The following is a 12,321-nucleotide window of genomic DNA, read 5'->3' on the forward strand; positions in this document are numbered from 1 at the left end:
TATTACAGTGAAAATAATTTGACAAAAGGGAAAATATCATATATATATTTATATAAATATAAAACATTGTTGAAATGACGTGAGAAAAAAATATGCAGGTATTTCATGAAATATCCTTAAACATATGGCTTGAACAGATATCACTGAAGGAATACTGAAGACTCTCACCTGATCAAAGCAATCATAACTATTCAGTTTTTCTCTCTGCGCATGCGTGAGTGTCTGCGTTCCACTGGTGTCCAGACTAATGACGCTCTCACTGTAAGGTCTGACGTATTTCAGATCACTCTTTCTGGAGTCAGTGGTTCTGCAAACATCATAATTGTACACGTGCTGTAATGTTCCTGTGCCACCAACGTCTGCGTAAAGTTGCGGATAATACGGAATAACTGGAAGATTCGCTTCAGATTTGTAAAACATTCGCTCGCGTCTCCATCTATAGCATTTGACTGACAGTATGGCGATGATAGACACGATAAAGAGAAACGAAACTACAGCCAGAGCCAAGACTAGATAAAAAGTCAGCTTGTCGTTGTATTCCTTGTCGTGCGTAAAGTCAGTGAACTCCGAGAGGACTTCAGGGAAGCTGTCCGCCAGCGCCACGTTAACATTGACTGTAGCTGAACGAGAGGGCTGTCCGTTGTCCTCCACTACAACAGTGAGTCTTTGTTTCACAGCATCTTTATCTGTCACCTGGCGAACAGTTCTTATTTCTCCATTCTGTAAACCCACTTCAAACAGCGCCCTGTCTGTGGCTTTCTGCAGTTTATATGAGAGCCAGGCATTCTGTCCAGAGTCCACATCCACAGCGACCACTTTAGTGACCAGATAACCCACATCTGCAGAACGAGGCACTATTTCAGCCACCACAGAACCACCAGACTGGACCGGATACAGAACCTGAGGCGCGTTGTCATTCTGATCCTGAATTATTATTTTGATACTCACGTTGCTGCTCAGAGGAGGATTTCCTCCGTCTTGCGCTTTTACGCGGATGTTAAATTCTTTTGTTTGCTCATAATCGAAAGAACGAACTGCAATAATTTCACCGCTCTCTGCATTCACTGACATTACCGTTGAAGCAGAAACGCCATTCACAAGAATATCCTCTAGAAAATATGAAACGCGCGCATTATTACCAGAGTCTTTGTCATGCGCTCTAACAGTTAAGACAGAGATTCCGGGTAAATTATTTTCAATCACATATGCGATGTTTGAGTGACGCTGAAAAACAGGGGCGTTGTCATTGATATCAGATATGTTTAGATTTAAAGTTTTTTTTGAAGAGAAGGAGGGTGAGCCCTCATCAGTAGCTATTATTGTTATATTATATTCGGAAATTATCTCCCGATCCAAAAGCGCATCGGTGACCAGACTGAAATAATTTGGGGTGGTGGACTTTATTTTAAAAGGTAAAGACTGAGGAATATAACACTTAACTATACCATTTTTGCCCGAATCCAAATCTTTAACATTCAGCATTGCTATAACAGTCTCTGGATCCGAGTTCTCAGGCACAGGATTTGAGAAGGAAATTACGCTTATAATAGGCGCATTGTCGTTTATATCCGTCACTTCGAAATACACTTTGCTAGTATCCTTTAATCCTCCGCTGTCTGTCGCCTCTGCGTAAAATTCATATTTTTTTAAATTTTCGAAATCTAATTGGCCATTAACTGCAATTTCCCCGGTAACAGAATCAATTTTGAACAGGTTAGATACGCTTTGACTGCTCTGAGAAAAAGAATACCTAATTTCTCCATTGGACCCCATGTCTCCATCCGATGCACTAACCCTTAAAACAGTGGATCCTTCCTTAATATTTTCTGGAACAGACGCTCTGTATACTGACTGACTGAAAACAGGTGCATTGTCATTTGCATCTAAAACAATAATGTTTATCTTGACAGTGCCTGTTTTCTGGGGGTGTCCGCCATCAAAAGCAGTTAAGATTAATTTATGTTCCCCAGCATTTTCTCTGTCCAAGGTCTTTTGCAAAACCATTTCTATGTATTTTGTTTCGTCCAAATGAGCAGGTATTTTAACTGTGAAATGATCAGATGGGTTTAGTTTATACGTCTGAAGTGAATTTAGACCTACATCTGGATCGTTAGCGCTATCAATTGAGAATCTAGCCCCAGACAAAGAAGATTCACTTATTTCCATTGTAATCTCTTTTTTCATAAATAATGGCGCATTATCATTTATATCTAATATTTCTACATCGATTGCATGGAGCTCCAATGGGTTTTCTAGTATGATTTGAAAATGTAAGGAGCAGGGAGATACTTGTGCGCAAAGTTCCTCTCTATCTATTCTCTCTTTCACTATCAGAGTCCCCTTATCCACATTTAGACCGATGTACTCACGACTGTCCTCCGTAAAGATCCGTCCTCTGCCAGATTTTAGTCTCTTAACATCCAAACCGAGATCCTGAACGATATTTCCTACTAGCGAGCCCTTTGTCATCTCCTCTGGAATAGAATAACGGACCTGCCCGCGCGCACCGGCTATGACAAAGACGCAAAGCACCAGATGCTGCATTAGCCATGATTTAATCTGCGTCGAAAATGCACGTTTTCGGCAATTGAAGGAACAAACACGAAACATTTTTCAAATCATCTATCACACTCCAGAAGTTAGGTTAAAATCAGATGGGTGGAAATCATAAAGCTTCATCCAAAAATAAACGCAGCGAGTGTCTCGAGCGTGCAGTAGTAGAAAGAGACGGTCTGAAATGAAAGCGATATTCTGCAGACTGTATAACGTCAGAAAACGAAGGAGGGTCAGAAAATAATAAAACATTAACCAACAGCGGCACTTAGAGCATCAGGGGAAGATTACATAAAAATACTTTAAAGAACCATCTAATAACCATCTAATAACTGTCCACTTTGTAACAATATACTGAAATATATTTTACAAATATAATTATTATGATACAAATTGTCTCAATGCTAGTGGAAGCGTTACTTCGCATTATAAAGAAAAGGCAGACTACAAGGACCCGGCATACATTGAATATCATTTGATAATGTTTGAAAACAATCCAGTTAACACCTCATGGAATTGATTTATAAATGACCAGGGTGTGCAGAGCTGTAATCTAGAGAAAGAATTGCCAGAATTGCAAGCTAAAATTTAAATAGGATTTCTTTAAAATGTTTGGCCATTAAAAAATTCAAATGTTATATAGTTTCAACCGTCTCAACAGTGAACGTATACATAAAAAATATTATTATTTACTATACTATATACTATACCATTATCACTCATCCAATCTCACCTTATCAAAGGATTCGTCATTGACCAGTTTCTCTCTGTGCGCATGCGTGAGTGTCTGTGTTCCACTGGTGTCCAGACTAATGACGCTCTCACTGTAAGGTCTGACGAATTTCAGATCACTTTTTCTGGAGTCAGTGGTTCTGCAAACATCATAATTGTACACGTGCTGTAATGTTCCTGTGCCACCAACGTCTGCGTAAAGAGGCGGGTAATACGGAATATCTGGAAGATTCGCTCCAGATTTGTAAAACATCCGCTCTCGTCTCCATCTGTAGCACTTCACTGACAGAATGGCGATGATAGACACGATAAAAAGAAACGAAACTACAGCCAGAGCCAAGACTAGATAAAAAGTCAGGTTATCGTTGTATTCCTTGTCGTGCGTAAAGTCAGTGAACTCCGAGAGCACTTCAGGGAAGCTGTCCGTCAGCGCCACGTTAACATTGACTGTAGCTGAACGAGAGGGCTGTCCGTTGTCCTCCACTACAACAGTGAGTCTTTGTTTCACAGCATCTTTATCTGTCACCTGGCGAACAGTTCTTATTTCTCCATTCTGTAAACCCACTTCAAACAGCGCCCTGTCTGTGGCTTTCTGCAGTTTATATGAGAGCCAGGCATTCTGTCCAGAGTCCACATCAACAGCGACCACTTTAGTGACCAAATAACCCACATCTGCAGAACGAGGCACTATTTCAGCCAACACAGAACCACCAGACTGGACCGGATACAGAACCTGAGGCGCGTTGTCATTCTGATCCTGAATTATTACTTTAACACTTACGTTGCTGCTCAGAGGAGGATTTCCTCCGTCTTGCGCTTTTACGCGGATGCTAAATTCTTTAGTTTGCTCATAATCGAAAGATCGAACTGCAACAATTTCTCCGCTCTCTGCATTTACTGAAATATACGTTGAAGCAGAGATGCCATTTAGAAGAATATCCTCTAGAAAATATGAAACGCGCGCATTATTACCAGAGTCTTTGTCATGCGCTTTAACAGAAAAAACTGAGACTCCTGGTGAATTATTTTCCATCAAATATGCGGTGTAAGACTGACGCTGAAAAACAGGGGCGTTGTCATTGACATCAGATATTTTTAGATTTAAAGTTTTATTAGTAGAGAAAGATGGCGAACCTTCATCAGTAGCAGTAATTGTTATATTATAATTTGATATTTGTTCACGGTCTAATATCTGATCTGTCGTGAGACTATAAAAATTTGTGGCGGATGACTTTATTTTGAAAGGTAAATGTGGAGCAATTGAACATTTAACCTGTCCGTTTCTTTCTGTATCTAAGTCTTTGACATTCACCATCGCTATTACAGTGTCTGGTGACGCGTCCTCGGGTATTGAATTAGAAAATGACATCAAGCTTATTACAGGAGCATTGTCATTTACATCAGTCATTTCAAGAAGCACTTTACACGTGTCTGTTAAACCACCTTTATCAGTAGCTTCTATGTCTAACTCGTGATATTTGGATATCTCGAAATCTAAATCACCTTTAACTGTGATCTTGCCGTTGGAAGAGTCGATATCGAAAAGACTTGAAACACTGTGACTGCTCTGAGAAAAAGAATATTGAATGTCACCGTTTGTTCCCTCATCTGCGTCTGTGGCAGAAACGGTTATTATAAGAGAGCCCAGCGGAGTGTTTTCGGGCAGACTGACCCGATAGACAGATTGCGTGAATGACGGGGCGTTGTCGTTTGCATCAAGAACAATTATATTAATCTTAACGGCACCAGATTTTGAAGGACTGCCTCCATCATATGCAGTCAAAATCAATTCGTGCTCACTTTGTTTCTCTCTGTCTAAAGGCGTTTGGAGAATCATCTCTATATATTTAGTTTCATCAGGTCGAGACAATGATTTCAATGTGAAATGATCGCTGGGATTTAGTTTATACGCCTGGAGTGAATTTGGACCTACATCCGGATCTTTAGCGCTTTCCAACGAGTATCGTGCTCCAGGAATGGCTAATTCGCTAATCTGAAAGTTAACGTCTTTCTTCGTGAAAAGGGGAGAATTATCATTTATATCTAAAATTTCTACATCGATTCTATGCAGCTCCATGGGGTTGTCCAAAATTATTTGAAAATGTAAGGAGCACGGTGATTTGTGCCCGCACAGCTCCTCTCTATCTATCCTCTCTTTCACTATCAGAGTCCCTTTATCCACATTTAGACCGATGTACTCACGACTGTCCTCCGTAAAGATCCGCGCTCGACCAGACTTCAGCCTCTTAATATCCAAACCTAGATCCTGAACGATATTTCCAACCAGTGAGCCCTTTGTCATCTCCTCTGGAATAGAATAACGGACCTGCCCGTGCGCAACGTTCGTAACAAAGACGCAAAGCACCAGATGCAGCATTTGCCATGATGCAATCCATGTCGAAGATGCACGTCTTCGGGAATTAAAAGAACAAAGAATAAACATTTTTCGAATCTATCACACTCCAGAAGTAAGGTCACAATCAGAAGAGTGTAAACCATAAAGCTTCATCCAAAATCACAAGCACCGACTATCCAGAGCGTGCAATAGTACAAAGAGGCTGTCTGAAATGAAAGGGATATTCTGGAGACTGTATAACGTCAGAAAGCGAAGGAGGGTCTAAAACAACATACAAAACTGACCAACAGCGGCACTTAGAGCACCACAGAAAGATTACATTAAAAATACTTTAAATTGCATAATAACTACGCACTTTGTATCAAAATACCTTTACTGAAATATTTATAATATATACAATTTTCATGACAAAAATTGGTCTCAATGCTTACATAAGGAATGCGTTACGGCACATAATAAGGAAAAGCAGCAAAGAAGGACCAATCATACTTGAATCTCATTTCATGACGTTTGAAGACAATCCAGGAAAAACCTCGTGCATTTGGTTTAAAAAATGACCAGGCTGTGCAGAGCTGTAATCTAGAGAAATTCTTACCAGTGTGAAGAAGCTTAAATTTAAACAGAATTTGTTTACCATGGCCATTAAACTATCCACCTGCTCTTGTACTGAATATGTTCTGTAAACACTTTGACTATAAACAATAAATACAGCATTAATTATAGCAACCTTATATAACCACTGCAACATCAGGAACATCGCATTACAAAAATACATTATTTAGAACCTTAGCGAATTTTCTTTTAATCTGTGCTATTGTTGTGTGAAACAACCTGTTTATTTTTAACTGTATTCTGAAAAGAAATCTTACTGCCAACATGTTCTTTCAGTTGTCTGCCATCATTTCAAGTCCCATTCTAACACAGCCACGACCTTAAATACTTATTAAATGTTACATTTTAAATAAATAAAGTAACCGAAAGTTATTTGTTTTAAAATACTTAAAATAAATTCAACGTGTACGAAATATTTCAGTTACCAAATGTCATCCCCTGCGTAGAATACTAATTTACGAAATATGCAACCGTTTTAAAGTATAATTAATGAAATATACAAAGGCGTTGTGAATTTATCAACCGTACATTTATACTTTTGTCATTTTCAAAATCAGAACAAATAAAAAAATTAAAACAATTAAAGTAGACTAAGAAGACAGAACCATAATCACTCATCCAATCTCACCTGATCAAATGATTCGTTATTAACCAGTTTCCCTCTCTGCGCATGTGTGAGTGTCTGTGTTCCACTGGTGTCCAGACTAATGATGCTCTCACTGTAAGGTCTGACGAATTTCAAATCACTCTTTCTGGAGTCAGTGGTTCTGCAAACATCATAATTGTACACGTGCTGTAATGTTCCTGTGCCCCCAACGTCTGCGTAAAGTGGCGGATAATACGGAATAACTGGAAGATTCGCACCAGATTTGTAAAACAATCGCTCGCGTCTCCATCTGTAGCATTTGACTGACAGTATGGCGATGATAGACACGATAAAGAGAAACGAAACTACAGCCAGAGCCAAGACTAGATAAAATGTCAGGTTGTCGTTGTATTCCTTGTCGTGCGTAAAGTCATTGAACTCCGAGAGCACTTCAGGGAAGCTGTCCGCCAGCGCCACGTTAACATTGACTGTAGCTGAACGAGAGGGCTGTCCGTTGTCCTCCACTACAACAGTGAGTCTTTGTTTCACAGCATCTTTATCTGTCACCTGGCGAACAGTTCTTATTTCTCCATTCTGTAAACCCACTTCAAACAGCGCCCTGTCTGTGGCTTTCTGCAGTTTATAAGAGAGCCAGGCATTCTGTCCAGAGTCCACATCAACAGCGACCACTTTAGTGACCAAATAACCCACATCTGCAGAACGAGGCACTATTTCAGCCACCACAGAACCACCAGACTGGACCGGATACAGAACCTGAGGCGCGTTGTCATTTTGGTCCTGAATGATTATTTTGATACTCACGTTGCTGCTCAGTGGAGGATTTCCTCCGTCTTGCGCTTTTACGCGGATGTTAAATTCTTTTGTTTGCTCATAATCGAAAGAACGAACTGCAATAATTTCTCCGCTCTCTGCATTCACAGAAATATACGTTGAAGCAGAAGCGCCATTCGCAAGAATATCCTCTAGAAAATATGATATGCGCGCATTATTACCGGAGTCTTTGTCATGCGCGCTAACAGTTAAGACAGAGATTCCGGGTGAATTATTTTCCATCACATATTCGGCGTATGACTGACGCTGAAAATCAGGGGCGTTGTCATTGACATCAGAAATCTTAAGATTTAAAGTTTTATTAGTAGAGAAGGAGGGCGAGCCTTCATCAGTAGCAGTTAACGTTATGTTATACTCAGATATTTTTTCACGGTCTAAAAGCTCATCAGTGATCAATGTGTAGATATTTTGGGAGGATGGTTTTATTTTAAATGGCAAATTTGGAGCAATTAAGCATTTTATCTGGCCGTTTTTCCCAGAATCTAAATCTTTAACGTTAAACATCGCTATCACAGTCTCTGGTAACGCGTCTTCAGGTATTGGGTTAGAAAATGAAATCATGCTTATCATTGGTGCATTGTCATTAACGTCAATTAATTCGACAATAACTTTACTGGAATCCGTCAAGCCACCTCTGTCCGTTGCTTCAACGTTTAACTGAAACAGTTTTGACTTCTCGTAATCCAGGCCACCGTTAACAGTAATGTGGCCACTTTCTGAATTCATACTGAATAGCTCCAAATCCTTACCCGATGTCTGCGAGAATGAATACGTCAGTTCGGCATTCGACCCTTTGTCTTTGTCAGTTGCAGTCACACTCATGATATCAGTGCCTTTTGGTGAATTCTCTAGTAAAGAAACTCTGTACACAGGAAGACTAAACACGGGAGCATTGTCGTTTGCGTCTAAAACAACCACACTTATTTTAATAGTGCTTGATTTTTGAGGACTACCGCCGTCAAACGCGGTCAATGTTAATTTATGCTCCTCTTCTTTTTCCCTATCGAGTGGTGTTTTTAGGATCATTTCTACATATTTCAACCCGTCATTTCCCGTTTGTTCTTTCAAAGAGAAATAATCGATCGGATTAAGTGTATATCTTTGAAGGGTGTTTAAACCTACGTCAGAATCCTTTGCATTATCCAAAGAATATTTCGCCCCAGGTGCAGCAGATTCACTTATCTGAAACTGTATTTCTCGCCGAGTAAAAACCGGCCCATTATCATTGATATCTAATATTTCGACATCTATTCTATGCAGCTCCATCGGGTTTTCTAGAATTATCTGAAAATGTAAGGAGCAGGGAGACACTTGCGCGCACAGCTCCTCTCTATCTATCCGCTCCTTCACTATCAGAGTCCCTTTATCCACATTTAGACCGATGTACTCACGACTGCCCTCCGTAAAGATCCGTCCTCGGCCAGATTTCAGTCTCTTAACATCCAAACCGAGATCCTGAACAATATTTCCCACTAGCGAGCCCTTTGTCATCTCCTCTGGAATAGAATAACGGACCTGACCGCGCGCCCCGGCTATGACAAAGACGCAAAGCACCAGATGCTGCATTAGCCATGATGCAATCCGTGTCGAAGATGCGCCTCGTTCGGATATAATAAAACAAAGACGAAACATATTGAAAATCCTTGAATCCATAGAAGAAGGCTAGACAAGGTCGAAAAGACCCCAAAACGTTAAACAACACTAAATTTGTCCGGAAAATACATGGAAGAACTCGTATCTACGCACGGCAAGCAAGTCTCAAATGAAAGATATTTTACAGACTGTATGATGTCAGAAACTGGAGGAGGATCTAAAATAAGCATTTTAACCCCCCCCCCACACACTGACCAACAGCGGCACTTAGAGCATCATATAAATATTACAACAGGAATAAAGGTATGATGTAAATATAAAAGTTATAACAACCGCCATATTATAGGCCTACTTGTTTTTCGTAGCGAAGTAATATAAAAAACAAAATAAACTACTAACATAAAAAGTAAAACAATTTAATTTTTAAAATAAAATTATAATAAAAAATGTATTAAGAATTTATACGTTTATTTATTTTAAATTAATGTATAGTTCCAAAAAGTCGATGCCATGAGGAAATATGTATTTGGTTAAAACACATAAAACACATACATAAGAACATAACAGACAAGACTTAATAAAATAAATACTTCACACAAAAATAAATCACTCTACTTTTTCTCACCTGAAAAGTATCATCATTATTCAGTTTTTCTCTCTGCGCATGTGTGAGTGTCTGTGTTCCATTGGTGTCCAAACTAATGATGCTCTCACTGCAAGGTCTGGAAAAGTTTAGATCACTTTTTCTGGAGTCAGTGGTTCTGCAAACATCATAATTGTAAACGTGCTGTAATGTTCCTGTGCCCCCTACATCTGCGTAAAGTGGCGGATAATACGGAATAACTGGAAGATTCGCTCCAGATTTGTAAAACATCCGTTCGCGTCTCCATCTATAGCATTTGACTGACAGAATGGCGATGATAGACACGATAAAGAGAAAAGAAACCACAGCCAGAGCCAAGACAAGATAAAAAGTCAGGTTGTCGTTGTATTCCTTGTCGTGCGTAAAGTCAGTGAACTCCGAAAGCACTTCAGGGAAGCTGTCCGCCAGCGCCACGTTAACATTGACTGTAGCTGAACGAGAGGGCTGTCCGTTGTCCTCCACTACAACAGTGAGTCTTTGTTTCACAGCATCTTTATCTGTCACCTGACGCACAGTTCTTATTTCTCCATTCTGTAACCCCACTTCAAACAGCGCCCTGTCTGTGTATTTCTGCAGTTTATAAGAGAGCCAGGCATTCTGTCCAGCGTCCACATCAACAGCGACCACTTTAGTGACCAGATAACCCACATCTGCAGAACGAGGCACTATTTCAGCCACCACAGAACCACCAGACTGGACCGGATACAGAACCTGGGGCGCGTTGTCATTCTGATCCTGAATTATTATTTTCACACTCACGTTGCTGCTGAGAGGAGGTGAGCCTCCATCTTGCGCTTTTACGCGGAACTGAAAATCTTTGATCTGCTCATAATCAAAAGATCGTACTGCGTGTATGACTCCACTATCAGCACTAACGGACACTAACGAGGAGACGGGCACTCCGTTAACAGAGGAGTCCTCCAGTATGTAAGACACACGAGCATTCTGATTAAAATCTGCGTCTCTGGCACTCACTTTAAAAATTGAAAGACCCGGTGTGTTGTTTTCTTTGACAGATGCCTCATAAGAGCTTTTCTCAAAGACAGGCGCGTTATCATTCACATCTGATATTTGTAAGGAGAGAGTGATGCTGCCGGAGAGAGAGGGCACGCCCTCATCAGTGCACGTCACACTGATATTATACTGGGACTCGTTTTCTCGATCCAAAATGTTATCTGTCACTAGACTATAAAACCCATCGGGTGAAGACTGAATAACGAAAGGAACATCTCCATTCAAGTGACAATGCACATTTCCATTTTCATTTGAGTCTACGTCTTGTATGTTTAATATTGCGATAACAGTGCCTGACTTTGAATCCTCTGATATATGATTTGATTTGGAAATTATATTAATAGACGGACTGTTGTCGTTAACATCAATTATGTCAACAATAACTTTACATGAATCCGTATGACCGCCGCCATCACGCGCTTGAACATCAATTTGGTAATTCTTATTTTTTTCATAATCTATACCCCCAATAAGCTTCACAACACCAATATCAGGATCTATTTCAAATGTTTCTGCTGCCTTGTCTGCTTTACTCGCAATAGAGAACGATATCCGACCGTTTAATCCCTGGTCTTTATCGGAAGCACTTACTGTTGTTAAAGCCGTGCCTTTTGGGGAATTTTCTGCTATGCTGGTTTTGTACACGGATTGTGAGCAAACAGGGGCGTTATCATTAGCATCTAAAACGGTAATATGTATCTTCATTGTGCCAGACATCTGTGGCTCACCTCCGTCGAAGGCTGTTAAAAGTAAAGATATATGCTCATGTTTTTCACGATCTAGAGGTTTTTCAAGAATCATTTCAACGGCTTTATTTGCATCAGGAAGATTTTGAAACTTTAACGCAAAATTACCTGCAGGCTGGAGAGAATAACTGTGCAGACCATTTCGACCCACGTCACGGTCAACAGCTCTTTCTAAAATAAACCGGGCACCCGCTAAAGACATTTCGTTCATTTCAAATCTCATCTCATTCTCACTGAACATCGGTGCATTGTCATTTATGTCCGTTATCTCCACTGTAACGCGATACAATTGCATCGGGTTTTCCAAAATAATCTGTAAATGTAGTGCACAAGGCGTTGTCTGTCCGCACAGCGACTCTCGGTCTATTCTCTCTTTGATAAGGAGGACTCCTCTGTCTTTATTCAGCTCGATGTATTCAGTGCTGTCTCCTGTATAAATACGAGCTTTACCAGATTTCAGTCTCTTTAAATCTAAACCCAAATCCTGCGCTATATTACCGACTAAAGAGCCTTTCGACATTTCTTCAGGAATGGAGTAACTGACCTGCCCGATGGCTGAACCGAGAGAGAGAAAGCAAATAAACAGCAGTACTTGCCGCGCCATTGTTCTGTCCGAGATTCTGCAGGCGACTAT

At 40.3% G+C, this 12,321-nt stretch overlaps 2 protein-coding genes across 2 annotated transcripts; both read right to left on the minus strand.

Moving 5' to 3' along the window:
- Window positions 1-316: 316 nt before the first annotated feature.
- LOC306907365 (protocadherin gamma-A11-like) lies at window positions 317-1,773 on the minus strand (the record flags this gene model as incomplete). Its single annotated transcript, XM_079479420.1, is given in 2 exon segments — window positions 317-348; window positions 351-1,773. Coding segments are annotated over 2 exon segments (1,455 nt in total).
- On the minus strand, window positions 1,289-12,291 carry LOC306907366 (uncharacterized protein; the record flags this gene model as incomplete). Its single annotated transcript, XM_079479421.1, has 3 exons — window positions 1,289-5,696; window positions 6,868-8,335; window positions 9,984-12,291. The coding sequence occupies 3 exons, from the start codon at window positions 12,289-12,291 to the stop codon at window positions 3,269-3,271; spliced, it is 6,204 nt and encodes a 2,067-aa protein (XP_079335547.1). The 3' UTR covers window positions 1,289-3,268.
- Between the last annotated feature and the right edge of the window lie 30 nt (window positions 12,292-12,321).

This window comes from Barbatula barbatula (genome assembly GCF_947034865.1).
Source record: "Barbatula barbatula genome assembly, chromosome: 18".
Lineage (NCBI taxonomy): Eukaryota > Metazoa > Chordata > Actinopteri > Cypriniformes > Nemacheilidae > Barbatula > Barbatula barbatula.